The sequence below is a fragment of the Lates calcarifer genome, linkage group LG1 (genome assembly GCF_001640805.2).
Source record: "Lates calcarifer isolate ASB-BC8 linkage group LG1, TLL_Latcal_v3, whole genome shotgun sequence".
NCBI classification, from domain to species: domain Eukaryota; kingdom Metazoa; phylum Chordata; class Actinopteri; family Centropomidae; genus Lates; species Lates calcarifer.
In genome coordinates, this window is record NC_066833.1 from 20,261,397 (window position 1) to 20,282,868 (window position 21,472).

At 38.2% G+C, this 21,472-nt stretch overlaps 3 protein-coding genes across 4 annotated transcripts; 1 reads left to right on the forward strand and 2 right to left on the reverse strand.

Moving 5' to 3' along the window:
• Positions 1–66: 66 nt before the first annotated feature.
• Positions 67–5,892, reverse strand: cd247l (CD247 antigen like). Its single transcript, XM_018702452.2, has 7 exons — positions 5,664–5,892; positions 2,767–2,861; positions 2,263–2,298; positions 2,111–2,134; positions 1,943–2,002; positions 1,815–1,844; positions 67–1,320 (listed from the first exon to the last, which is right to left on the reverse strand). The coding sequence occupies exons 1-7, from the start codon at positions 5,725–5,727 to the stop codon at positions 1,249–1,251; spliced, it is 381 nt and encodes a 126-aa protein (XP_018557968.1). The 5' UTR covers positions 5,728–5,892; the 3' UTR covers positions 67–1,248.
• Positions 5,893–8,776: 2,884 nt separating this feature from the next.
• lamp1b (lysosomal associated membrane protein 1b) lies at positions 8,777–14,604 on the forward strand. The gene is given in 7 exon segments (XM_018702470.2): positions 8,777–9,172; positions 10,165–10,358; positions 10,447–10,575; positions 10,760–10,826; positions 12,244–12,320; positions 12,322–12,412; positions 12,524–14,604. Coding segments are annotated over 7 exon segments (759 nt in total). The 5' UTR covers positions 8,777–9,111; the 3' UTR covers positions 12,664–14,604.
• A 925-nt stretch (positions 14,605–15,529) lies between these two features.
• LOC108901091 (growth hormone-regulated TBC protein 1-A) lies at positions 15,530–20,491 on the reverse strand. 2 transcript variants are annotated; one of them, XM_051071974.1, is made up of 8 exons: positions 20,127–20,491; positions 19,457–19,605; positions 19,201–19,359; positions 18,941–19,065; positions 18,167–18,263; positions 17,247–17,419; positions 16,971–17,156; positions 15,530–16,487 (listed from the first exon to the last, which is right to left on the reverse strand). In XM_051071974.1, the coding sequence occupies exons 1-8, from the start codon at positions 20,186–20,188 to the stop codon at positions 16,386–16,388; spliced, it is 1,053 nt and encodes a 350-aa protein (XP_050927931.1). In that variant the 5' UTR covers positions 20,189–20,491; the 3' UTR covers positions 15,530–16,385. The 2 variants fall into 2 exon arrangements, with proteins under 2 accessions (XP_050927931.1, XP_018557985.1); XM_018702469.2 differs by having other exon boundaries at positions 19,457–19,602; positions 20,127–20,485.
• Positions 20,492–21,472: the final 981 nt, after the last annotated feature.

Below are 21,472 nucleotides of genomic sequence, written 5' to 3' on the forward strand. Positions count from 1 at the left end.
ACTCAATGGGTTAAAATACACTATAATTGTATAATAACACAAGAAATTATTAATACATTTCACTGGTGGAGGCTGGTGTATTTAATAGCTCATGAATAAAACAGTTGCAATAGTAATATACATTATAGTACAAGTATAGTTTTAAGCATATAAGATGACATTGCTAAGTGTTAATTAATGTGCCATATTGGTCATGAAGTCATTCAATATTAATGTAGAATCTATATGTATGTGTTATATATGTAGCACACATAATGTGTTAAAGCTTAAATTATTTTTTAAATGTTTATTTACCTATAAAGGCAAGTTAAAATGTTTCCTTATTAGCAATTTTTAGCATGTTAACACTCAAAAAACATCATCAGTCTCAGCTGTTTTTACACTAATGTGGATGATATGCAAATATACCATCTGTGTACTATATGTAACATATCTAAAATATGTAAAAATGTGTTATAAACCCTTTATTAAATGATTATATACCTTAAAAATGCCAGTAAAATGTAAAACCTAATTAGCATGCTAAGACGCACAAACATCAGAATTCTCATTGTTAGCTAAGCAGAAAGCAGAGCCACTAGCATCGCTGTAGACTTTGTTGTTACGCAATGTAGATGATATTTAACCCTCCGGTTGCCCTTCGTATTCCGTATACTTTTTTCTCCTTCCTATTATTCAAAAACAAAAGATAAGCGCATCAGAATCACGACTGTCATGCACAACAACAAACCCTACTACACAAACACACACACAAAGGCAGAATGTCGGCCACCGGGTCAGTTTGACCCAGGGGACAACGCAAGGGTTAAATGCAAGACATTTTAACTTTTATGTCAGACTATACAGTTTGAGGGTTTACAGTAGAGATAACAACTGTTTTTAACATCAATTTAATTTGTCATTTTCTTTATAATTTGGTTTATGAAATGAAAATGTGAAAAAAGGAGCATCACAGTGTAAACCCAGTGCGATGTCTTCAGATTGCCTGTTTTGTCCAACCAACAGTTCAACACCCCCCCAAAGATACTATCACATAAAACAGAGAGGAGCACCAAATCCTCACGTCTGAGAAAACTGCATCCACTGAATATTTTTGCATTTCTGCTTGATATATAACTTTAACATTTAATTTGCTATTATAATAGATGCTGATTAATAATCTATTGACTAATTGATTAATCAGCTAATTGTCTCAGCTGCAATAAACAATACTGTTGTTTCTTGACCCAGGAGCGACAATCCAGTAGATCACTGGGGAGGTAGAGGTGGGGCACTGGTGATTAAAGATTCATAGGGATCTGTTTCCTCAGGTCGGACCGACTGTGGAAGCAGAGAGACACAGTTAAAGTTTTGAATTGATCAGACAGACACTTCTCACACACTGCACACACTGACCACAGATCAGAGGGGGTGAAACAACCAGAGGTCCACCCATAAGTCAATGTTTTCTTTCATTAAAATGCATTGAATTTTTATTATGATAGGGGGGTGTCCCATCTTTAATATAAAACACTGCAGATGACTTTGTTTGTTTCTGCTCATTGTTTATAGTGTGACAAACAGTATGGGCAATGGGCAATAGGTGGGGTACACTCTAGACAGGATGCCAGTCTCTCACAAAGACAAACAACCGTTCATGCTCACATTTACACTTTCATGCAATTTAGAGTCACCCATTAACCTAACACATTCATAAAAACTGTGATACTTCCTTTTTTCCTCTTATTTTGACCATAGCCCACAGCTATGAAAAGCTATTTCACAACTGTGATTGCAAGAAAATGCTTCCTGTGCGAGTGAGTAAATCACCTTACCTCAGATCTTATTTTCTTGCCAGCCTTTTTCTAGAGATAAAACACAACACAATGATTGACAGTTTAGTTGCCTTAACAGGTGAGAAAGTGACCTTTTAAAGTCATTATCAACAGAAGAGGTGACTTGCCTTTTTTTTTGATGGTTCAAGAACCTGATATGGATCAGTATCCATTGGTCTCTCAAGCTCCTGCATAAAAAATATGAAATGATAAATAAATACAGTGCCACACAGTCAGGCAGCAGAGTTAAACATCATCTGGTGTTTGTATGGTGGGGGTGAGAGAGTCTTCCTTACCTGGTAAATGCCACCGTTATTTTCCTGTTTATTCAGGAGAAATACACAAAAATGAACTGAAATAAGACTGAAGATGAGATCATGAGCAGCACTGTCAAAAATAAAGACACTGAGGAAATTGTGTGAAGCAGAAAAAGAAAAGAGAAACTTACCGACACTGGATCAGCCGCTAATGGTAGTTGGGAAAACTACACAAAGACAAATAAGAAAATCTGACAAACAGCTTAAATTGCTACACTGAATAACATGTCTGCAACTAATAATTTTAATTATTAACAAATTGCCATTGCAGACTACAAGCAACCAAACATACTTCTTTCAATAAAGTCTTAAACAATTTGTTGATTGGCAGAAAAATAAACAAATATTTTAGTAAATTATAGCAAATGTTGAAAATTCTCTGGTTCTCTAATGTTTACTTGTCTCTCTTCTGTGTTATCCTAAGTTATACATTAATTTTTTAAGATTTTATAGACAAACAACACTTATTAAAACTTGCCACATTCATTGATAAAGGAAACAATCATGTGAAAAGACGCAGAGGTAATAGATTTTTAATAATGTCAAAAAGTTAGAAATGTTAATTTTGAAATTTCAAGACGACCACTTGGTCTGTGGGAAATTATGGGAAGATACTCAAAAATACAATGACTCACCTTTTCTTTGAAGAAGAATGCAGTAGCAACAATGCAGTAAATAATCAGGATCCCATCCAGGAAGTAGCAGATGACCGGCTCGGTGAAAAAACTATCTACAGAACAAACAAAAGAGGGAAATATTCAAACTGCAGTTAGATGTAGGAAGATGTTGCCACAGCACAAAAGGCAGCCTGAGTGGTGAGCAGAAAAATAACTGAACTTCTTAAAAGAAATGTAATTTCTAAGTGGCATTGTTAACAATGAGTGCCACTCCATCAGAAAAATATCACTGATATTGACTAAATATCATGTACTGTCATTGATCTAAAAAACTCAACTTTTGATGCATTTTCCTGCTAACTGATGCCAAGTTTGAGTAATGCAAACAAAAGATAACTAAATAGAAATTACAGAAAAGAAATTATATTTAAACATAAGATATCTTATATAAACTGAATTAAACTATATCAATGAAGTTCAATAGTACAGGATGTACTATGTATACAATGAAATACATTAAATATCAGTATTTCTTGATTGGTTAACACTTTAAGTCCCACTGTTTAGCACTTATAAAAAGTATATATATATGTATAATAAATGGTTTCTAACACACTATAATGTAGCTATAAGTGTTTAGTAATGTATTTGTAATAACTAGAACTCTCTTGTGGGTACCCGTAAGTGGAGGCTGCCGCAAAACTTAACAGTAGTAAAAGACAAATAGGTTGCTTTTACCTGTTGTATATAAAAAGATTTCAGTGATTAATTCTCTATAGAAGTAGGACATATGGTCTCTGTGTGTGTGAATCTTTCACATGACAGTCAGGATATTCACTAAGCCACATGGGATGGAAAACAGCAACACAGTGGGGGCACATGTGAAAATTGAGTAAGACCTCTGAAACAGGAAATAAGAAACAACATATCGGCAGTTCAGAACATGAAGCATCTTCCTGTCAGTAAGATGGGCTGCTTTGAGGTTTTGGCGAGGCTCGTTTATCTCACTCTGTGGTTGGAAAGAAAAAGCCGTGTTGTGAGAAACAGTTGTGGTGATTCGCTGAGGCCATGTGTCCCTCATCAGATCTTGATCATCTAAAGTTGCTTCAGGATGTGACATTTCTTCTAGTTTGAGATTATTTTTAGATGGATGGATTTAGCAAATTGTGGTAGGCTGCTCACTGCTACTCAATTAGTTGGTTAAACTGAGTTGTCAGAACGGTTACCACAGCAACTCTTGAGCTCATCTATAAATTTTTGTTTTACCATGTTTAAGTTGATTGTGTTTTTATGGCTGCATTGTTTCATCAAATGCAAATATTTTAGACACATTTCATACACTTTTCCCCAAACTTCAATCGGACAACTTGTTTTTTTGGAAATACACAGATAACTCTCATGTCTGTACCTGAAGCTACAACCAGCCGTTGGTTAGCTTAGCTTAGCACAAAGACTCTGTCTGTGGCTCTGTCAAAAGCTAACAAATAATCTGCTGACCAGCGCCTCAGTTTTTGTATGGATTAAACAAAAGAGATATAATGCGTTTATTGGTGAGCTTTACCTAGGCTAACTGTTTCCCCGTTTTGAGTCTTTAAGCTAAACTAACCGAATAACCTCTATGCACATGTTGGGCAGCCAAACAATTTTCAAGCCCACAAAATTTTTGTTTAAATTCTACTGGCGATCCTGAAGTTTCCAAAATCACCAAAAAAATTTATATACATACATACATGTATATAATATCAGTAAATGTGCATAAAATGATGCCAAAACATTTTGATGAAATGGTGAAGGCATGAAAAATAGAGACCTTTATTTGTATATTTCCTGCATCACATAGCTAAAATTAAAACCTGGAACAAAATAATACAGAATAAATGTGCAGAATGAGGTCATTTTCCAGCCTTAAAAAGAAACTGTGTTGTGAGGTTTGAGGGACATTGTTTACTTTGTGATGTTAGTTTGCCTCATATCATTAGTGACCTCTCCCCTCAGTGTTGTAGCTCAAACTGCACGTATTTCCAAATCAATAGTTAGCGATTGTTTCTAAGTCATGGACATGATGAACATGTATCCAGACATGTCTTTTATGAAGCAAGATAAGACTGTGATCAATAGGTTGATCAACAGGGAAAAAACAACAAGTTCAAAAGGTGCACGCAAGTAATAAGTAAAGTAAAATGTATAGCATCTTTTATCATCTTACATCACAAGTTGTTGTGGGGGGGAGATTATTTATTTATGCACGCTTTCTTGTGTCTTTGCTACATTATTTTATACTCCATGTTAACCCTGTTTTGAATTATAGATTTAAAAGATATATTTATTTATAAATAGAGTAAGAAGAATGCAGTATGTACAATTTAAAAACAATGAACATTCTTGTGTTTGTTGTACTTTAATACATTTTTGTGCTAAACTATTTTTATATAATTGAATGGAAAATGTAAATGCTCTCTCATGTTTTAATTACCTGAAAACCACAAATAGCTTTGCATTTTCCATATGATAATGATGTGTGCAGGAAATATCTCATCTAATCTTCCTTCTGACTCGCTTGCTCTTTGCAATACAGAATTCAGAGGTGATCACAAACATATTCTCTCTCAAGAGATATTATTTCACCAGAAAGTGAGTGAACAAGTGATTTGAAGTCATTTAAAAGGGTCGAGCGCAAACTGTTGGTTATCTGAACAGAGAAGACCCATGTTACAGAAGATAACAAAAATGTCTAAATCAGGGCGTAAATACAAAATGCATCAGAGTTTAGTTTCATTAAATTAATTCAGAATCAGTTTCTCAACACTTTTGCACTCATTTACAAAATCAACCAAGTGATATGGCTGTCATTCCTTAGTTCATACATTTCAGGCCTCTTTTTTCATGTAGGAAAAATATGGATTTGTCTCACTTACTTGTACAGGAAACAGGTTCCAGTAGCACAAACAGCATAAAAACACCTGCTCTCAGCTTTTCCATGTCTCTCTCTCTCTTTCTATCTGTAAAAGCAAGGTTTCCTTTCTTTCTAGCTCTCTCCTCAGTTGCTTGTAATTGCCTCAGTAGAAATTTTCCCCTTACTCTGATCAGAGGAAGTGGCTGAACTGACTACATGTCAGTGGACTCAGACTTGGTTGTGTGTACTTCAAAGCATCGTGCAGCCTTCAACACCCACAGAAAGTCTCGCTGACTGTGTCGTGTTCAGCTGTTTTCCTGAAAACCCTGACAAAATCTATTCATCTAGGCTCATTTTAATATCATGGGTGAGCTCCTTAGCCTTCTCTGCTACTCGTATTTAGCATTCAGTATATAATCAATTAATAAGTGGTTCATAACACAGTATAAGATGCTATAATGTAGCTAGAAGGATAATGTAACAGCATTTAACTCTTTTGGAAATTAGTTTTTGGTCTGTGTCAACTGTAAGACAAATCACTAGTTATTAATAAATGCTCTTTAATATTCTGTTTATGTGACTTGTCATTCATTATACGTGATTACAGCTACAGAAATACAGATACAATATCAAAAAACTTTCATTAACTCTTTATGTACCGGTTATGGACGCTTCATAGGAGGGATTATAGACAATTACAATAATAAACACACAGTCATGTCTCATTTTTAGTGTTGTAAACAATGCATTAAGTGTATTTTATGTATGTTGTTTATACATACTGTTTACATTAGGTTGGGTTTAAATAGTGTCAGTGTGCTTGATAATATGTAAAATTGCAAATTATGAAATTATATGTGTACTAGCTTCTAAGATAGACAATATTTTGCAAAGTAATACATAAGTCTCTGGATCTTTACAGATACAGATATGTGCATCAGTGACTTGTATATAAAAATGCAGCAAACAGACTAAACCACATGTTATTGAGCATTAAGAGATTTAAAAAAATGTGATAATAGAGGTTAGGAGGTAAAAAATGTTTCCTGTTGATCAAAAGTTAACAAGAGAAATGTGATTGGTCCATCAGAAGGCTGCAAAAAGATTGATTTGTAGCCAGTAACAACCTGTTTAAAAAACTGTTTGTTCAAAAGGTCTGAGTAGAGGAAGGGGTTACAGACATGAGACCTCTGCATCTCTCAAAAGTGTTTCGTCTGGCTCAAGTTGCACAATCACACTGATCTGTGATGCTTAAGGAAACGACTGAACTAGCAGGCAGATAACTGAGGCTGCGTTAGGTTGCGCAAAGAGGTGACTTCATTTTGACATGAGAGTGTAAAATGTTCAGGGACTTCTGAGGCCTGACCTTATGGACCTTTAATTAGACACGTACATCCAAGCATCTGGACCCTACATGCTACCAACAGATAGATTTAATTTCTATTTCATCTCGTTTACTGTAACATATAAATAGTCATATATTTAGTCTGTGAAATCTTCAAAGTAACTAGAAATTAAGTGTTAAATAAATATAGTGGATTAAAACATCTAATATCTGCCTCCGAAATGTCGTAGAGTAGAACTGTAAAGTGTCTTAAAATGGACATAGTCAAGTAAAGTGTCTCAAAATACATTACTTGAGTAAATATGACTTGATGACTTTCCACCATCCAAAAACATTTTCACTTGCCCTTGGGAAAGGATAAGAATTAAGTGTAAATTACACTTTCCACATTCATATAGCTGCAACTTCATGATTGTCTGCATGACATGAGTTTTGTCATCTGTCCAGGTGCACTGGGGTCCACATGGACCCTCTGTGCACAGCCCAAAACGTATTTATCCGTATGTGTGGACCATACGCATCAACAACTGTGTTGTGTTAACATTTCAGTCTATGCAGACACCCAGTCGAGTGTAGTTGCAACTCTGTGCGCGTTCCCTTACCACATCTGTTTTGGATTGTATCCCTGCTCTCAGGGCACAAGGGAGGCCCCCATGCCGGGTTTTCCTAAGGCCCCCAAATAACTGACTCTGCCCCAGGAAAATGCCAAGGAAAATATAAGTAGGAATTTTAGGTGAACTTTGTTCCTTTATAACTCTTTTACAGATACAGATACCATGTCAGTGACATGTATATAAAAATGCAGCAACAGACTAAACCACATGTTATCGAGCAAAGATTAAAAATAGGATAATATGGGTTAGGAGGTAAAAATGTTTCCTGTTGATCAAAAGTTAACAAGAGCAATGAGATCAGTCTTTCAGAGGGCTGCAAAAAGACTGATTGATTTGACATTTGTAGCTGGTAACAGCCTGTTTAAGTAACTATTTGCTCAAAAGGTCAAAAGATAGGTTGGCCCCCATGATACTTAAATGTTAGTGTGTGTCTGTGTAGAGGAAGGGGTTACAGACATGAGACCTCTGCTGTGTCTGGCTCAAGTTGCACAATCACACTCATCTGTGACACAACTGAAATGAATGAACTGGCAGGCAGATAACTGAGGCCAGGCTAAGTTTGCATGACGTTGTTGTACTTTTTACTCTGCTACATTTAGCTGACAGCCTTAGTTACTCTGCAGATTCTGATGAATAATCAATAAATAAAACATAATGTATTATTATAGGTTAAGAGGGGTGGGTTGGAGTCTGGGTGGGGGGTAATAAACTAGCAGTGTATCCAACTTAATGAGCTGCAACATTACAGTAATGAACACATCAATCTGTTCTTAAGCTATAATACACTGATACACGTTATTCTGAAATAGGTCTCTCTGCTTAATGACCTCTTTTAAGTACTTTTGTACTTGTACTTAAATTTAAGGCATGGCATCTACTTGTAACTTGCATTACTTGTATTTTGGAATAATTTGTTTTTACCTGTATTTTGGTGTAAAATCTAATTCGTAACTAGTAACCACTGTTAAATAAATCTGGTGGAGTTAACTCTAGTGCAATAGAAATATAAAGCAACATAAAATGGATACGTTCAAGCACAATACATATAGTACCTCGAAACTGTACTTAAGTTCAGTATTTTTACCATTGTTTTGTATATCGTGGTATTTTTATCCTTAAACTGTGATAAACGGGACTGCTGTTTACCACGTGACTTTCTAGGTGTTTCTTAAACCGTCTGTCACATGACTCTGGAGTCAGTCTCTGCACTGGTGCAGCTGGTGAAGTCTTGAATCCGAGCTAAATTAACATCACAGCTAGCTTATAGCATTATAAGAAAGTTGAAACGTATCCCCAGAAACGTTAACGGGGGCTTGGTCGCCAAGAATAGTGCTTTGTCGTCTTTAAAAGTCGGTGACATTTGTTTCTTTCTCGCCGTTGTTTTGACGCTAACGTTAGCCTAGCTAGCTAGTACAACAACATCATCCTCACCTAGCTAACCCGCTTGTTGTTGTACTGCCGTGATTTCTTCCTGACCAGCGGTGAAACAGCCGGAGAGAAACCAGAGAAACATGACCCAGATCGGCTGTGTCCAGTCATGGAGCCTGGGAGTAACGTTACAGTTGATTTTAGGTGAGTATCGTTACCAGCCCCCGAAGGTCACAGATAACCTGGCTAGTGACAAAACAACGTCAGCTAATGTAACTTTACACCGTAATAACCTCATACTAAAGGCAGGGCTGGTGCAGCGATTAGTTTGTCAGGCCTACACATGTAACATTACGATTCGTTAACGTGTGGCAGCACCACTGTTTTAACTTGTAAATTTGACGATGCTGAGTTCACATCTCTCTCCCCAGGTTAGCTTGGTTCCTGTGTACCTCTTAACCTAAACCGAGTTCAGTCACTGATGAAGCAGCGAGGTTCAAGTTAGCTCCTTATCTGGAGGTTTCACACATCTTTAAACTTCCCCCTAATAAATAGTCCAGATTTGTCTGGTCTAGGTGTAGAGGTCTTTGATCTACAGCTGGTCTGATGTGGTCTAGTTGGATCAGAAGCTATGAAATCATCACTTTTTGTTTTGTAGATTAAATGTTTCAAAAATTCAAAACTAATATTTTAAACTTGACAAATACGGAGTTAATCATCTCTAAATAAAGTAGTTTTTGATGTAGAACTGGTCTGATGTGGTCTAGCTGAGGGGTAAAAGCTGCTGGCACTGGCTTCTCTGGGTTAATCAAATCCAGATTTGACAGGTCCACTTTGCTGCACCAGCAGTGATTTCAGCATGTCCTATTAAAGGGGGTGGATATTTATGCAAACATGAACACTGTATTTTGTTTTGGTTTTTGTAATCACTTGGTAGAGATCTGTTCAGACTTCGACATTAAAAGGTTTCTCTCTGTTGATCAGATCAAAAAAGCTACATTAAATCTACTGTGTCTCACTGTTGTAAAACAATAGAATGCGATAAACTCCAATGGGTTGAGTATTAATTATATGTCCTGTACTGTGTATGTATTTATTCATAGAATTATTTACTTCATAAGGTCATATGTATCTATTTAATATTGAACACTTTGCATCTATGAAGCACTTGGCTCATAACAGAATACCCTTTGCAGCTGTTGCCCTGCACCAGGGTTTTGCTACTGTTGCCCCACCCACTACTGCCCCAACCACTGCTGCACCGCATAAAGAGCCCAGCAGACCTGAAAGAGGAAACTACGTAGTTAAGGGCAGCAATGGTACTGCCTGTTTGCTGGCATCCATGGGCCTCCAGCTCAACGTCACATTCAGCTCTTTGTCCCAGAATAAGGTACTTAAATACACTCATCTCAGGCTAAATATAAGTTTAGCCACATTTGCAGGTTTTAAATGCTAAATGTTGCATCTTTTATTGACAGACTGTGCAGGACGTTATGAACATTCAGCCCAGTCTGACAAATAGCTCTGGATCATGTGACTCGGACAGCGCTTACCTGCGGCTCACGACGGATGCAGAGAAAACCAACCTCACCTTTACCTTCACCCTGGTAAGACACTGCATCTTGCTGCTTTGCACATCACAGCCCTGTACATAAAACCATGTGCCATTTATCCTCTTGCCCTATTTGGCAGGCAGTTTTATTTTCATTCTGTACTTCCTGAAATGGCCACTAGATGGCAGCTGGAGCTCAGACTTGTCTTGACTGCAGCATTACTGTCTTATTTCTCTAGAATACTACATCCAATAAGTACCATCTGAGTGAAGTGTTTCTGTCAGCAGCCTGGCCGGACATGAAAGGTGAGAGTACTTTATCTCCTAGTGTTCATGCAAGCTACATTGTGTCTGATTAATAAGCATATATCCAACCTGTGTGGGTGTTCATTTTTTTGAACAAACAAACACACCATAAATATGACCCATGAAGATTTAGTAACACTTTTTTGTACAGACCTGTCATTCCCTAATAATTCCTGTTATTTAATTATAATTAAGACCCTTGTGGGTCTTCTGCACTAATTGCAGGACAAATGTTATTTTAATTACTGCAATTGAGTTTATTTTTGACATCCAGCTGAATTTCCATGAAAGAAATTGCTCCACTGAAAACTTCAGTGAGTATTTGTCACTCATTCAGGTAGTATTAGAACTATTATTTTTTTTATTTATGCTGAATTGTATTTTAGCATGTAGACATATTTTGCCCATTAAAAGTCTCAGGGTTTTGCAGGGAACTTCTTAGGAGAATATTTGGAAATAAAAATATGTGACACTCTAAGCACACATTTTTCACAATATGTTGCGTAAAATCTATGCTCAACCGAAACACTGGGAAAATAAACATGAACACCTGTTTGATATGATGTAATCTGATATAACCAGCATGAAATGAATCCTACCTTTTATAAAACGTGTCCCCATCCAAATTGGGCAAGTTGTGATTGAATGTTGTGCTTTATAGAGGCATTGCGCATGCTGATTGATGTATTTTTAAAAAATATGTTTTTCACATTCAAAATGCAATTGGATAATTCTTGCCAGTGATGAGGCACACTACCGTCTAGGAGACAAAAGAAAGAATGAAATGGATATGTTTTTATCTAGCCATTATGAAAGTCTCCTGTTCGTTACAGGAGACCTTCTAATGACACAGTAAGTAACAAGTTAACGGGAAAACTGGTAGATCTGTAACTCTGGCGCTCTGACTTCATCATCAGTCTCTATGTCCTATAGCAGTTCTCCTTTATTCTGTCTGTCAGAATACAGAATATGTGGGCAGGGAGTATTTACAAGAGGGATTTAAATCTAATTATTAACATTTGATTGGATCACTCGGGCATAGTGAAAACAAAATGATAGGGAGCAGAAGAGGACTGCTGGCCCCCACCCACATCTCCCTCACCCCTTTTGTTAGATCAGAGGCAGAGGACAGACAGAAATGATTAAGTAAGGCCTCAACCACATTCTTGGGAAATGTAAACTAGCTTTCTGCAGACTGAGATCCAAGCAGGCACCACACATGGTACTTCTCTCCCAGCCACTATGACCCACGAGCTAACGGTCAAACATGGTTTTATATGATGTGCTGGGTTAGGTACTCTCTCCAAATCACAGACAAGTCATTAAAAAGACACACAGGATAATATGAATCTATCTTCACATTAAACAGCAGATACCTCTCTCTCATCTTTTCACTCTGTTCTGTCCTCTGCCATAGATTCCATCTCAGTCCGTAACAACAGTCTGGACTACCTGCGGGGAACCCTGGGGTTCTCGTACATGTGCCGAGAGGAAACAAACCCTGAACGTGGCCCAGAATTTGTCCATCAACACCTTCCAGGTGCAGGTGCAGCCTTTCGGTCTGAGCGGGAATCAGTTTGGAGCAGGTAAACACTGTCTGGCTTGAACAAGAGTTGATTCTTTAATTGTCCAGTAAAATGAGAGAAAATGAATCCACTGCTCTAACTTGTCCTCCCTCACACGTCTCACTCTCTCAGCTGAGGAGTGTCAGTTGGATGAAGATGACATGCTGATCCCCATCATAGTTGGAGCAGCTTTAGCGGGCCTCGTCCTGATTGTGCTCTTGGCATACCTCATTGGCAGGAAGAGGAGCCATGCTGGCTACCAAACCATCTGAGGTGGCTTGTCACTCTCATGTCCCCCCCGGGCCAGAGCGCGATAACCCCACCCATGATATTAACCACTATTTGACAAGACTTAACACTCTATCTACCTTATACCTCTCTGTCCCCCCACCCTTCATCTCTGTGTGTGCTGTTCTTCGCCCCTACGAGTAACACTAGTCCTTATCACTTTGTGCAGTTGATATGCGCTTTCTGAACTGACCCACTCTTTAAAAAAAGAAAAAAGAAAAAAGAAAAGGGACTGTTTGGAGATTGTAGTGAAATGAAGAAAAACTCTAAAGGTACCAGGCAAAGAAGGGGATGCTGATCAGAGGGTAATGAGTCCTCAGATTGTATTGTACTATTTATGATTTCTGTGAAAGGAATTTTGAGGGATTGCGGGATTTGAGGGAATTGCTTCTGTAGCTTTTCTTATGTTATTGGGTGACCATATTTACTTGGCTCATCCTAAAAGGCTTGTTATTAAAAAGGGAATATTTTTCAACTGTTTAATTAATCCATTTCAGACAGTAAAGATCTGACTTTTTTTTTTTTTAAATCGCACCTCTACATTTAGCCCAAGTATGAAGATTTTAGGGAACATACTAAAAACACAGTGTGTATGTGTGAGGAAATTTGTTAGAGGTCCACTGGGACTCAACACATTTTGTATGGAGACTGTAGATGCGGCTGGCAGCTTTGTAGAATTGGAGGCATTTATAGCTTTTTTCATTTCACTCAGTGGAGTAGTTTTGGCATTTTGGGAAACAGGCTCATTTACTTTCTTGCCAAGAATTAGATGAGAAGATCATTATCACTCCTATAGCTGCTAAATGTCAAGCTAGAGCAAGGAAAGGGTTAGCTTAGCTTAGCCTAGCGTTTAGGGACGTTTCCAGATAAAAACAGCTGGCCTGGTACTGTGCAAAAGTAAATCTGCCTATTACAACCTCTGAAGTTATCTAATGAACATGCTGTAGTAGTAGTAGTGTTGAGCCCCAGCCAAGAAATAGTTTTGGCTGGGGCTTGGAGAGGAGATTCAAGGAAGTGAACCTGCCTGCCCAGGCTCATAGTCCCCTGAAAAACCACAGCTTATCAGTCTTACTCTTCCGTTTTTGTACAGATAATTCAAACAAGATATAAGATATTTGTTAGTGAGCTGTAGCGTTTCTGGTAGGTGGATTTTGTTACATTTGGATAGAACCAGGTTTGTTTTCTCCCCTTGCTTCCAGTATTTATGCTTAGCTGAGCTATGTTATGCTTATGGCTGCGGCTTCATATTCAGTGCACAGACATGAAAATAGCTTCGATCATCTCATCTAAATCAACATAAAAGCAAATAAGTGTATTTCCCCAAGTGATGATAGCCTCTATTTTGGATTCTGCTGTTACAGAACAGACACATGCCAGGATTTGTTTAAACTATCTATTTAAAGTAATGTTGGCTTAGTGCACGAAAAAGCTCAGGACATCACTGTAAGAACGTAATAGTGTTGCTTTTTTAAAGTCCACTGGGTGGTTTTGTTTGTTTGTTTTCTTCCTGAATTTGGGCCCACTTGGGATTTTTGTTGTTAGAGGGAAATAAGTTGCACTGAAGTCCTGAGAAACAGCCCAATGTAATGACTAAAATGGCCAAAATGCTCTGGTCAGTGTTCATCAGTGCCTTCCCAACTGTAACATGGATGGGATTTAAGTAAAGCCAATTTTCACAGAGATTCACTCACTCACTGACACTGTGTGCTGCCATGTATGGGACATTTCTTTGTGTCTCACATAGCCTTCATGTACTGTTATTACCATTGATATGAATTGTTTGATGTATTAGGAGAAAGTACAGTTATTTATGTTTTTAGTTTTTTTTCTCCCTCATCTATCTGTGTAGTGATTTAATAAGGTTTTAATGGATTTGTTTGAACTGTTTTCTAAAGGAGAGGTCAATAAAAGTGAATGAACAAGGATGTTTGACTCTGTTTTGCCTTCATACAGTGAATCAGCTGTCAAACCAGTTTCTGGTTGGTCTTTGTTTGTTTGGGCTCTTTAGAAGTGGAGATTTATTATTTGAGAATAAATGTGGTATTGAGTAGTGGATTTCCATTATGCCATTTTAAATTCAGTTAGATTTTTCATGTTTCAAAGACCAGATTAAAACATTGTTGTGTGAAGAGTAAATAAATGAATTGAGTTTTGAGGTTTGGATAAAGTTTCACCACTGTTTTTGAGTTATGTAGGTTTGCTCAAACAAAAGCCAACATGACTGTGAGCTGGAGTGTCTTAATATGTAAAGGTTTTACCCCAGTTGCCAGTTTCTTGCTCATACTCCTTTTGTTCTTCACAAATTGTGTTTCTGCCTCTAAATGCAGAGGTGTTTGACAAACATTACAAGTTACTGTGTAACTGTCAAATGTCCTCAGGCACCTTGGAGCCTGTTTCACAAAACACATTCACTAAATTATCTGAATAAAGTCAGGAAAAGGTCCATGAACAATATTTTACGTTTTTGAATTTCTGCTGCCCCACCCAACCAGAGTCAGAAAGTGGTAGTTAGGTGGCTTATTAATGTCTTGGACTGATTACTGAAAAGGCTGACTGGATACCTGGGCCTCTTGACCAGATGCAAAATGACCACATCATCAACATAAAATGACAAACCAGAAATAATATGTCTATGATGAGACTTAAGACAACTGAAAAGACACAAAATGTCTAATTGGCTGTGTTGTTAGTAGTGTTATGTGTCTCTTCCAGTCTGATTGTCTTGCAAGCATGTATGAGGGTGGGGGTCCTTTTACATGTTAGTGTCCAGGGGCCAGTTGTCTCATAATCTGTCCATGACTGCTGGTTATTTAAAGCTACAAATTACAGGTATTTATTGATATTACGTCAGAACATTTAAGGTTGTTTATTGAGCACTGATTCATTACACTATGTACTACTAACCACTAAACATTTACCATATACTATTAAGCATGTACAGTTTATTACTGCCAAGAACAAAAGTTACCAAACCTTCCTCCGTTTATTATAGGTAGGTCTAGGTTTTAGAGAGTGAAGGAATGAAAGTACCTTCCTCTTGAGCAGGTCTCCAGTACTCATGTATGGTAAATGATTATTTGTGTCCATTTGGGGCAGCAAAGCTTAACAAGCCTTTTGTCTGAGCTGAGAAACTTAGAGCTCCATTTTCTGTAGCTCAGTCAGTTTCTTTATACGGCAACAGTGCCAGAGGATCTCTAACTTTATTATACAGCCTCAGGTTCAGAGCCCCTGAATAACCAGTTGTTTAAGACTATCATGTAACACATAAAAAAAAACACTTCTTTTAACCTTTGTTTGGTATTATAGAGGCCAGTTAATTTCAGGAAACACCAGAAATTAGGGGAACACCAGGTTCTGTAAATGTGGACAGCAGTTACCACACCAAATTCTAAACATACAGTATAATTTTACTTTGTATTGTAAAATAGATGGTTAAAGCAGTATTTAATATTGTGTTCCAGTGCAGGAGACATTAATCTCCTTCTTCCATGGGAAAACAGCTTATATACTTAAAACAAAGCGTCAGTAATGATCATCTTGAAGCATCTATAGCAGCACCATGCGATCCTCAGCAAAAGACAGGGTTCAAAAGTTTTGAGAAGAGATCAGTTGGGAAACTTCAGCACATCCATCAGATGTCCAGTATACTGGACTGGAGTTTAATATATCTAATCCCACCACTGGGAGGAACAGTGGATTGAAAACTTCACGGCTGTCGAGATTCTTCCTCCAGGATTCGTTGTCTGCATTTCTCTCTCAATTTATCAATAGTTGTCTTAGAGAGACTCCCAGGTTCTGTAAAGATTTTCTGTAGAAAGATAATTTGAGAGACTGTGTGAAAGCTGTATTCCCCAACAACTCAAAATCAAATCACTTCAAGTGGAATAAACCCTGGTCATATCTAATATGTCACTAGATTTTCTTATCAGTATTTTGGTAATATACAGTAATTCTCCTCTACACAAGGTCATTCACTAAAAGTCAAAAATGTTTCCTTTTTCTGTTGTTGTCATTCAGGACTATTCCCTACCTTCCTAAGCAAAGAATATTTCCCAGGGTGATTATCTTAAAATAGGTGATGTTTACCAGCCTTGGGCAATAAAATAAGATGTTAAACTGCAGCCCTAAAGCAAGTTAGTGTGAGTACATTAACAAAAACTAAATAAATAAATAATAATTTTAATGGAAATAATTAGTTGTTATAGATTTCATTTGATAGGACAAAAACTGGCCCATATAACAACAGCCTGTGTTTCCTCAATAGTTTCTCTTATATCTTTGCTCATCCCACCTGCATGAAGGTGTGGCAGTCTAGAGTGAAAGCTCCACTGGTGATCTGTTTGAAGCACTCGCACACATCCGGCAAGGAGCGAGCTCTCAGGATCTCTGGCTGGTGGTGAATGATAAGCGTCAGAGCAACACGGAAAAGAACCTTGGAGCCTTCGTAGAAGAGGCAATCCCAGACCCTTAGAACCGTCTGCAAGTACAACAAACCAGGAAGATGAAAAATGGTTTGCACTGTGAAATCCTTACTTGTGTCTACCGTCAAACTCGAACTCTTCCTCACCTCAATCGGGAGTATGTCAATGTAGAGGCAGATGAACCAGCGCGACACAACCAGGGTCCATATGCCAGGATACTGGGCCATGAGCTGCCCTACTGCAGGGGCTTTAGTCTTCACCAGCTCTCCGAGAACCTCCTGGTCAGTCTTCAGCCCCAACATGGCCGGGCTGTAGTATTCTACAATATCCCATATTTAGATGAGCTCACATTAGCTCGCATGCAACAGTGGTACATGTTGTTTGGCTATTCAAACACATTTCTTAAATGGAAAATGCTCCATGTGGAGTGCCACAAGGCTCAAACCTGGGTCCCCTACTCTTGTATATTAACAGAACAAAATAAAATTTGATGTTATCACAGATTTTACTTTGCAGCTGCATATAAGGAAAGCAGCTGAAACTGAATTTTCTTGAAAACAAAATATGCAGACCTTGCTCTGTACTGTGTTGCTCTCAAGTCCTGAAAAGATAAACTTTTGTACTCTGTCACATCTGTTCTGTAAAAGTCCCCACACTTCCCCCAACCAATTTCAATTAATGCAATTAATCTTAGAGCAGATTTTAATACCTTCAAAACACATGTATACTCATTCTGAACTACTGCTACACTAACAGACTGTATTATTAGTATTTTATAGTATTTTTATACTTTAAATGTGCTTGTTTTAATGCTTTATTTTCACATTTATTTGACTTTTTCACTGGTACATATTCACATCAAGTGAAGCACAAGACCTCTTACACCCTCAGTTCACCCTCCCAGGTGTTTTCACTCATACTGCCTGATTAGACCTTTTCCTGGGACCTCATGGATGTGTACAGACTGAGCACCCTCACTCTCCACACAGCTATTTTGTTGCAGCTGTGATACATCGACTCCATTTGCCTAATGTAATTGCTAGGATAGCCATAAAAAACACACAACCTGGAAGTATTCTGCCCAGCAATGCATCCATGAGCCAGAAGGATTTCTCTTCATCCTTGGTGATGATGATGAGGTAGCCTGCAATGAAGTTCATGCCCTGGAATAAACAGAGATGAAGAATAGAAGACAGCGGCAGATTCTAACCAGGTATAGACTCACACCACAAACTGCCAATCAAACAAGGAAGACACAATAAAATCATGGTGACCCAAAGAAAAGAGAACATGTTTGACAGTTAAGGTTGAGACAGTGATGCACTTCCATGTAAAATGTAAATCATTCAATGAAATAATGGAACATTTACTTCAACCAATTAAACTCTGTAATTCCAAATTTCAGTGAGCTAAATGACATTAAAAGTAAGAAGGAGACAGTGCATATCTTGCTGCCACATAAATATCAACATGTCACAACCACAAACACATGCACACATGCACATGCACTTTTCTGTATGTCTGTAAATCGATCTTGGTGTTGTTTTATCTTTTTTTTTGTGAATGTGGCTGAATTGTATTTTGATGCTTTGGCAACATTGTTTTATGAAATTTGCAACAAAATGTAACTGTGTGCAAGCTGTCACACTGTCGGTCACTGATTTTCCAGCCAAAGGCAGATGGATTTGTACACGTGTCATGGTTGTCAAACTAATTAAATAAATTCACTGTACAGGGAGCACATGTATGTCAATGAATAAGGAAGTAGCCAGTCCCGTTCTTTAGGTAAACAGACAATATGTTATGAGACGGTCTGAGTCTGTGACAGTGTTTGTCTCACCTGACAGTAACCTATTGCCTTATTATGGTGTCCATAGGCCAGCAGCACTTTGTACAGAGCTGTCTGCAGGCTTGGCTCCGCTTTTCCCTGGAAAAGGATGTTGTCAGGAAAGGTCCTGTGCATATCTGCCACAAAAAGAGAATTATATTTAATATCTTAATCGGACTTAGGTGTTGACAAGTAGTTGAGGTGTGCATGTTTTGGTTTATCTTGAGGGGAGAATGGATCGTAGGAGCAGTGGAAAGACAGTTTTGTCTCACCTGTGTGAATGGTTTCCTTCAGCTTGGTGTCATGCTCCATGGCCAGCAGGGACTGGTAATAACCTGGTTTGCTCTCCAGTTGTTCCTGGGCACCGCTTGCTGCCATCCAGATCCTGGCGCGGTGCTCATTAGGTACACCTTTACGCACATACCTTTTGACTTCCAAAACAGATTTTACAATGACGTCACATTACCACGGAGCACTGGAGGGCACCAAAACCAAACAGTGGTGTGTATGGATGTGTGTGTCTTGTACCTGTTAGGTTCTTCTCTACATGAGGTTTCTCTTGAAGGAGCTTGGACCATCTCATGGACCTTCTGTTGAGGACAGCTACGTACTCATTCATCATCTCCTTGTAGGATTCAAAATCATGATGTCTCTCGAAGCCGTAGGGGTCGATCCTGCTGGGGCAAATCCACACAGTCCAGTACCATGCATGAATGAATGCACAAAGCTGATAAACACTGTGAAGAAAGAACTGACAGCAGGGTCATTTTCCTCCCCACCCTTCTTTCTCTTTTCTATTCCCTGATGACAGACACTACAACAGCCTCCTCTGGGTAGGGTTTCTGTAGCGGGGGTATCAAATGCCCAAACTGGATGACATGGGTAAGTTTTAAATTACTTTGAAATGGGATTAGAAGCAAGGAGCAAAATTCAAACTGAAAAATAACCTAGAAAAGTTCATGTTTTTCCATAAAACAACTATAAGCTATGTTATTTCTGATAAGCCTGACAACAGTTTACAAGTTTAAGTAAAATTAAAGTAAATTTAAGTACAAATACAATGAGTTGAGGAGAGAATATGATATAAATAACTGGTAGCCAGAAAGGAAGCAACATTAATATGCATAAACCTGAAAACTCAGTAAAAGAAAGATGACACATGCAGTCAGAAAGAACACCACATCAATACCCAGTTTACCTTTCATTGCCATTGTTGCATGTTAGAGATTGAGCTGCATTTTCCTTCATTTCCCTCTCCATTGTGCATCATGTGCTGCAGGTACAGTGGTCCACAAAAGTCTATGAACAACCAGCGCCGTGGAGCTTATTTCATTTTTATTACTTGGAAAAGAACTGGCTGCTGTCAAGGTAAATAACAAAGTGATCTGAGTTTCAAACGTCTCACCTTACAGCTCTCAGTGAGAGGAGGGGCCAGTTTAAGAAACACCCTGGTGACATCCACAGGTACGTGCTTTATTTACATGCAAAACAATTGGAGGAAGAGAAATGTTTGCATGTCCTCTTGCATGTCACAGTCTATGTTGATGAATAGAGACAGTACTGGTAGCAGTAGCAGCCTCCTGCAGATGGTAAAATGTTACTTCCTAACCTGGGTGGGAACCAGGATATTAGAAATACTAGTAATGAGTAAAATGAAAGTTATCACCCAACTCTGGAGTTCCCCTCAGTTTTTTAGCATCTTTCAGGTCATTATTTTGGTTTTCTGACCCTCAGTGTTCACTGTTTTGGTTCACTGTCACAGCTCTCATCAGTGTTGTTTTTGGACACAGCAAGCAGCTGTTATGCTAAAAACCCACTGTACCTGATCTGCCCAGATCCAAACAGCAGACAGACAGAGTTGCTATTTCCATCAGGAGCCAATAAAGGAGTTGATAAAGCAGAGCTTAAAGCAGAGCTATAAGGAGTGACTTAAATTCATCAGGTGGCCAGAAACACTGATCTGATCTGTGTTAGCTTGATGTGTAAATACGTTACTGTTTGGTAAAAAGGTCACCATATCAATTTAGAGAGTAACTTCACATCATGTTAGAAGAGAAGCCTAATCAGTCTGACTGAAAGTTCCAAGTCTGTTTCACCTCTTCAGCCACACCCAGCAGTGGTCAGGCTCTGCTTCACCTGTAACCACACCCAACTGTGAGTGGACACCTGTGCATCACCACCATACACCACTAGAGGTCAGTGAACGCAGGATTTTCAGATGATGTTCAGTAACCCTTGATGTGATAGGTAACGTGTCACAGTTAGAGATCGTCCCACTGCTCCTAACTGGCCACAAACTTCAAATTTGCCTGTCAAGGTCTCTATTATATCAGTGGAATAATAATAATTTTAAAAAAATTGTTAGCCTGAATCTAAATTGCCCGTAGGTGTGAAGCTTATCAGTGTCAAAAATCATTGATCTGTTATTGTAAAGAAAAATAAAAACACATCATCATCTATTCATTTCAGATACAGGTTTCTGAGAACTTGGTCCAAATTCAGCTAAATGGAATTCAGCCATCATTCATTTTTTATGTGCTTTTC

Coding starts and splice junctions, on each gene's coding strand:
- LOC108901091 (XM_051071974.1), bottom strand. CDS start 20,188: ATGGAGAGGGAAATGAAGGAAAATGCAGCTCAATCTCTAACATGCAAC. Junction 19,606..20,126: donor TGCAACAATGGCAATGAAAG/GTAAACTGGGTA, acceptor GATTTGCCCCAG/CAGGATCGACCCCTACGGCT. Junction 18,264..18,940: donor AGGCAATAGGTTACTGTCAG/GTGAGACAAACA, acceptor TGTTTATTCCAG/GGCATGAACTTCATTGCAGG.
- cd247l (XM_018702452.2), bottom strand. CDS start 5,727: ATGGAAAAGCTGAGAGCAGGTGTTTTTATGCTGTTTGTGCTACTGGAA. Junction 2,135..2,262: donor TAGCGGCTGATCCAGTGTCG/GTAAGTTTCTCT, acceptor CTGAATAAACAG/GAAAATAACGGTGGCATTTA. Junction 2,003..2,110: donor ATAACGGTGGCATTTACCAG/GTAAGGAAGACT, acceptor TTTTTTATGCAG/GAGCTTGAGAGACCAATGGA.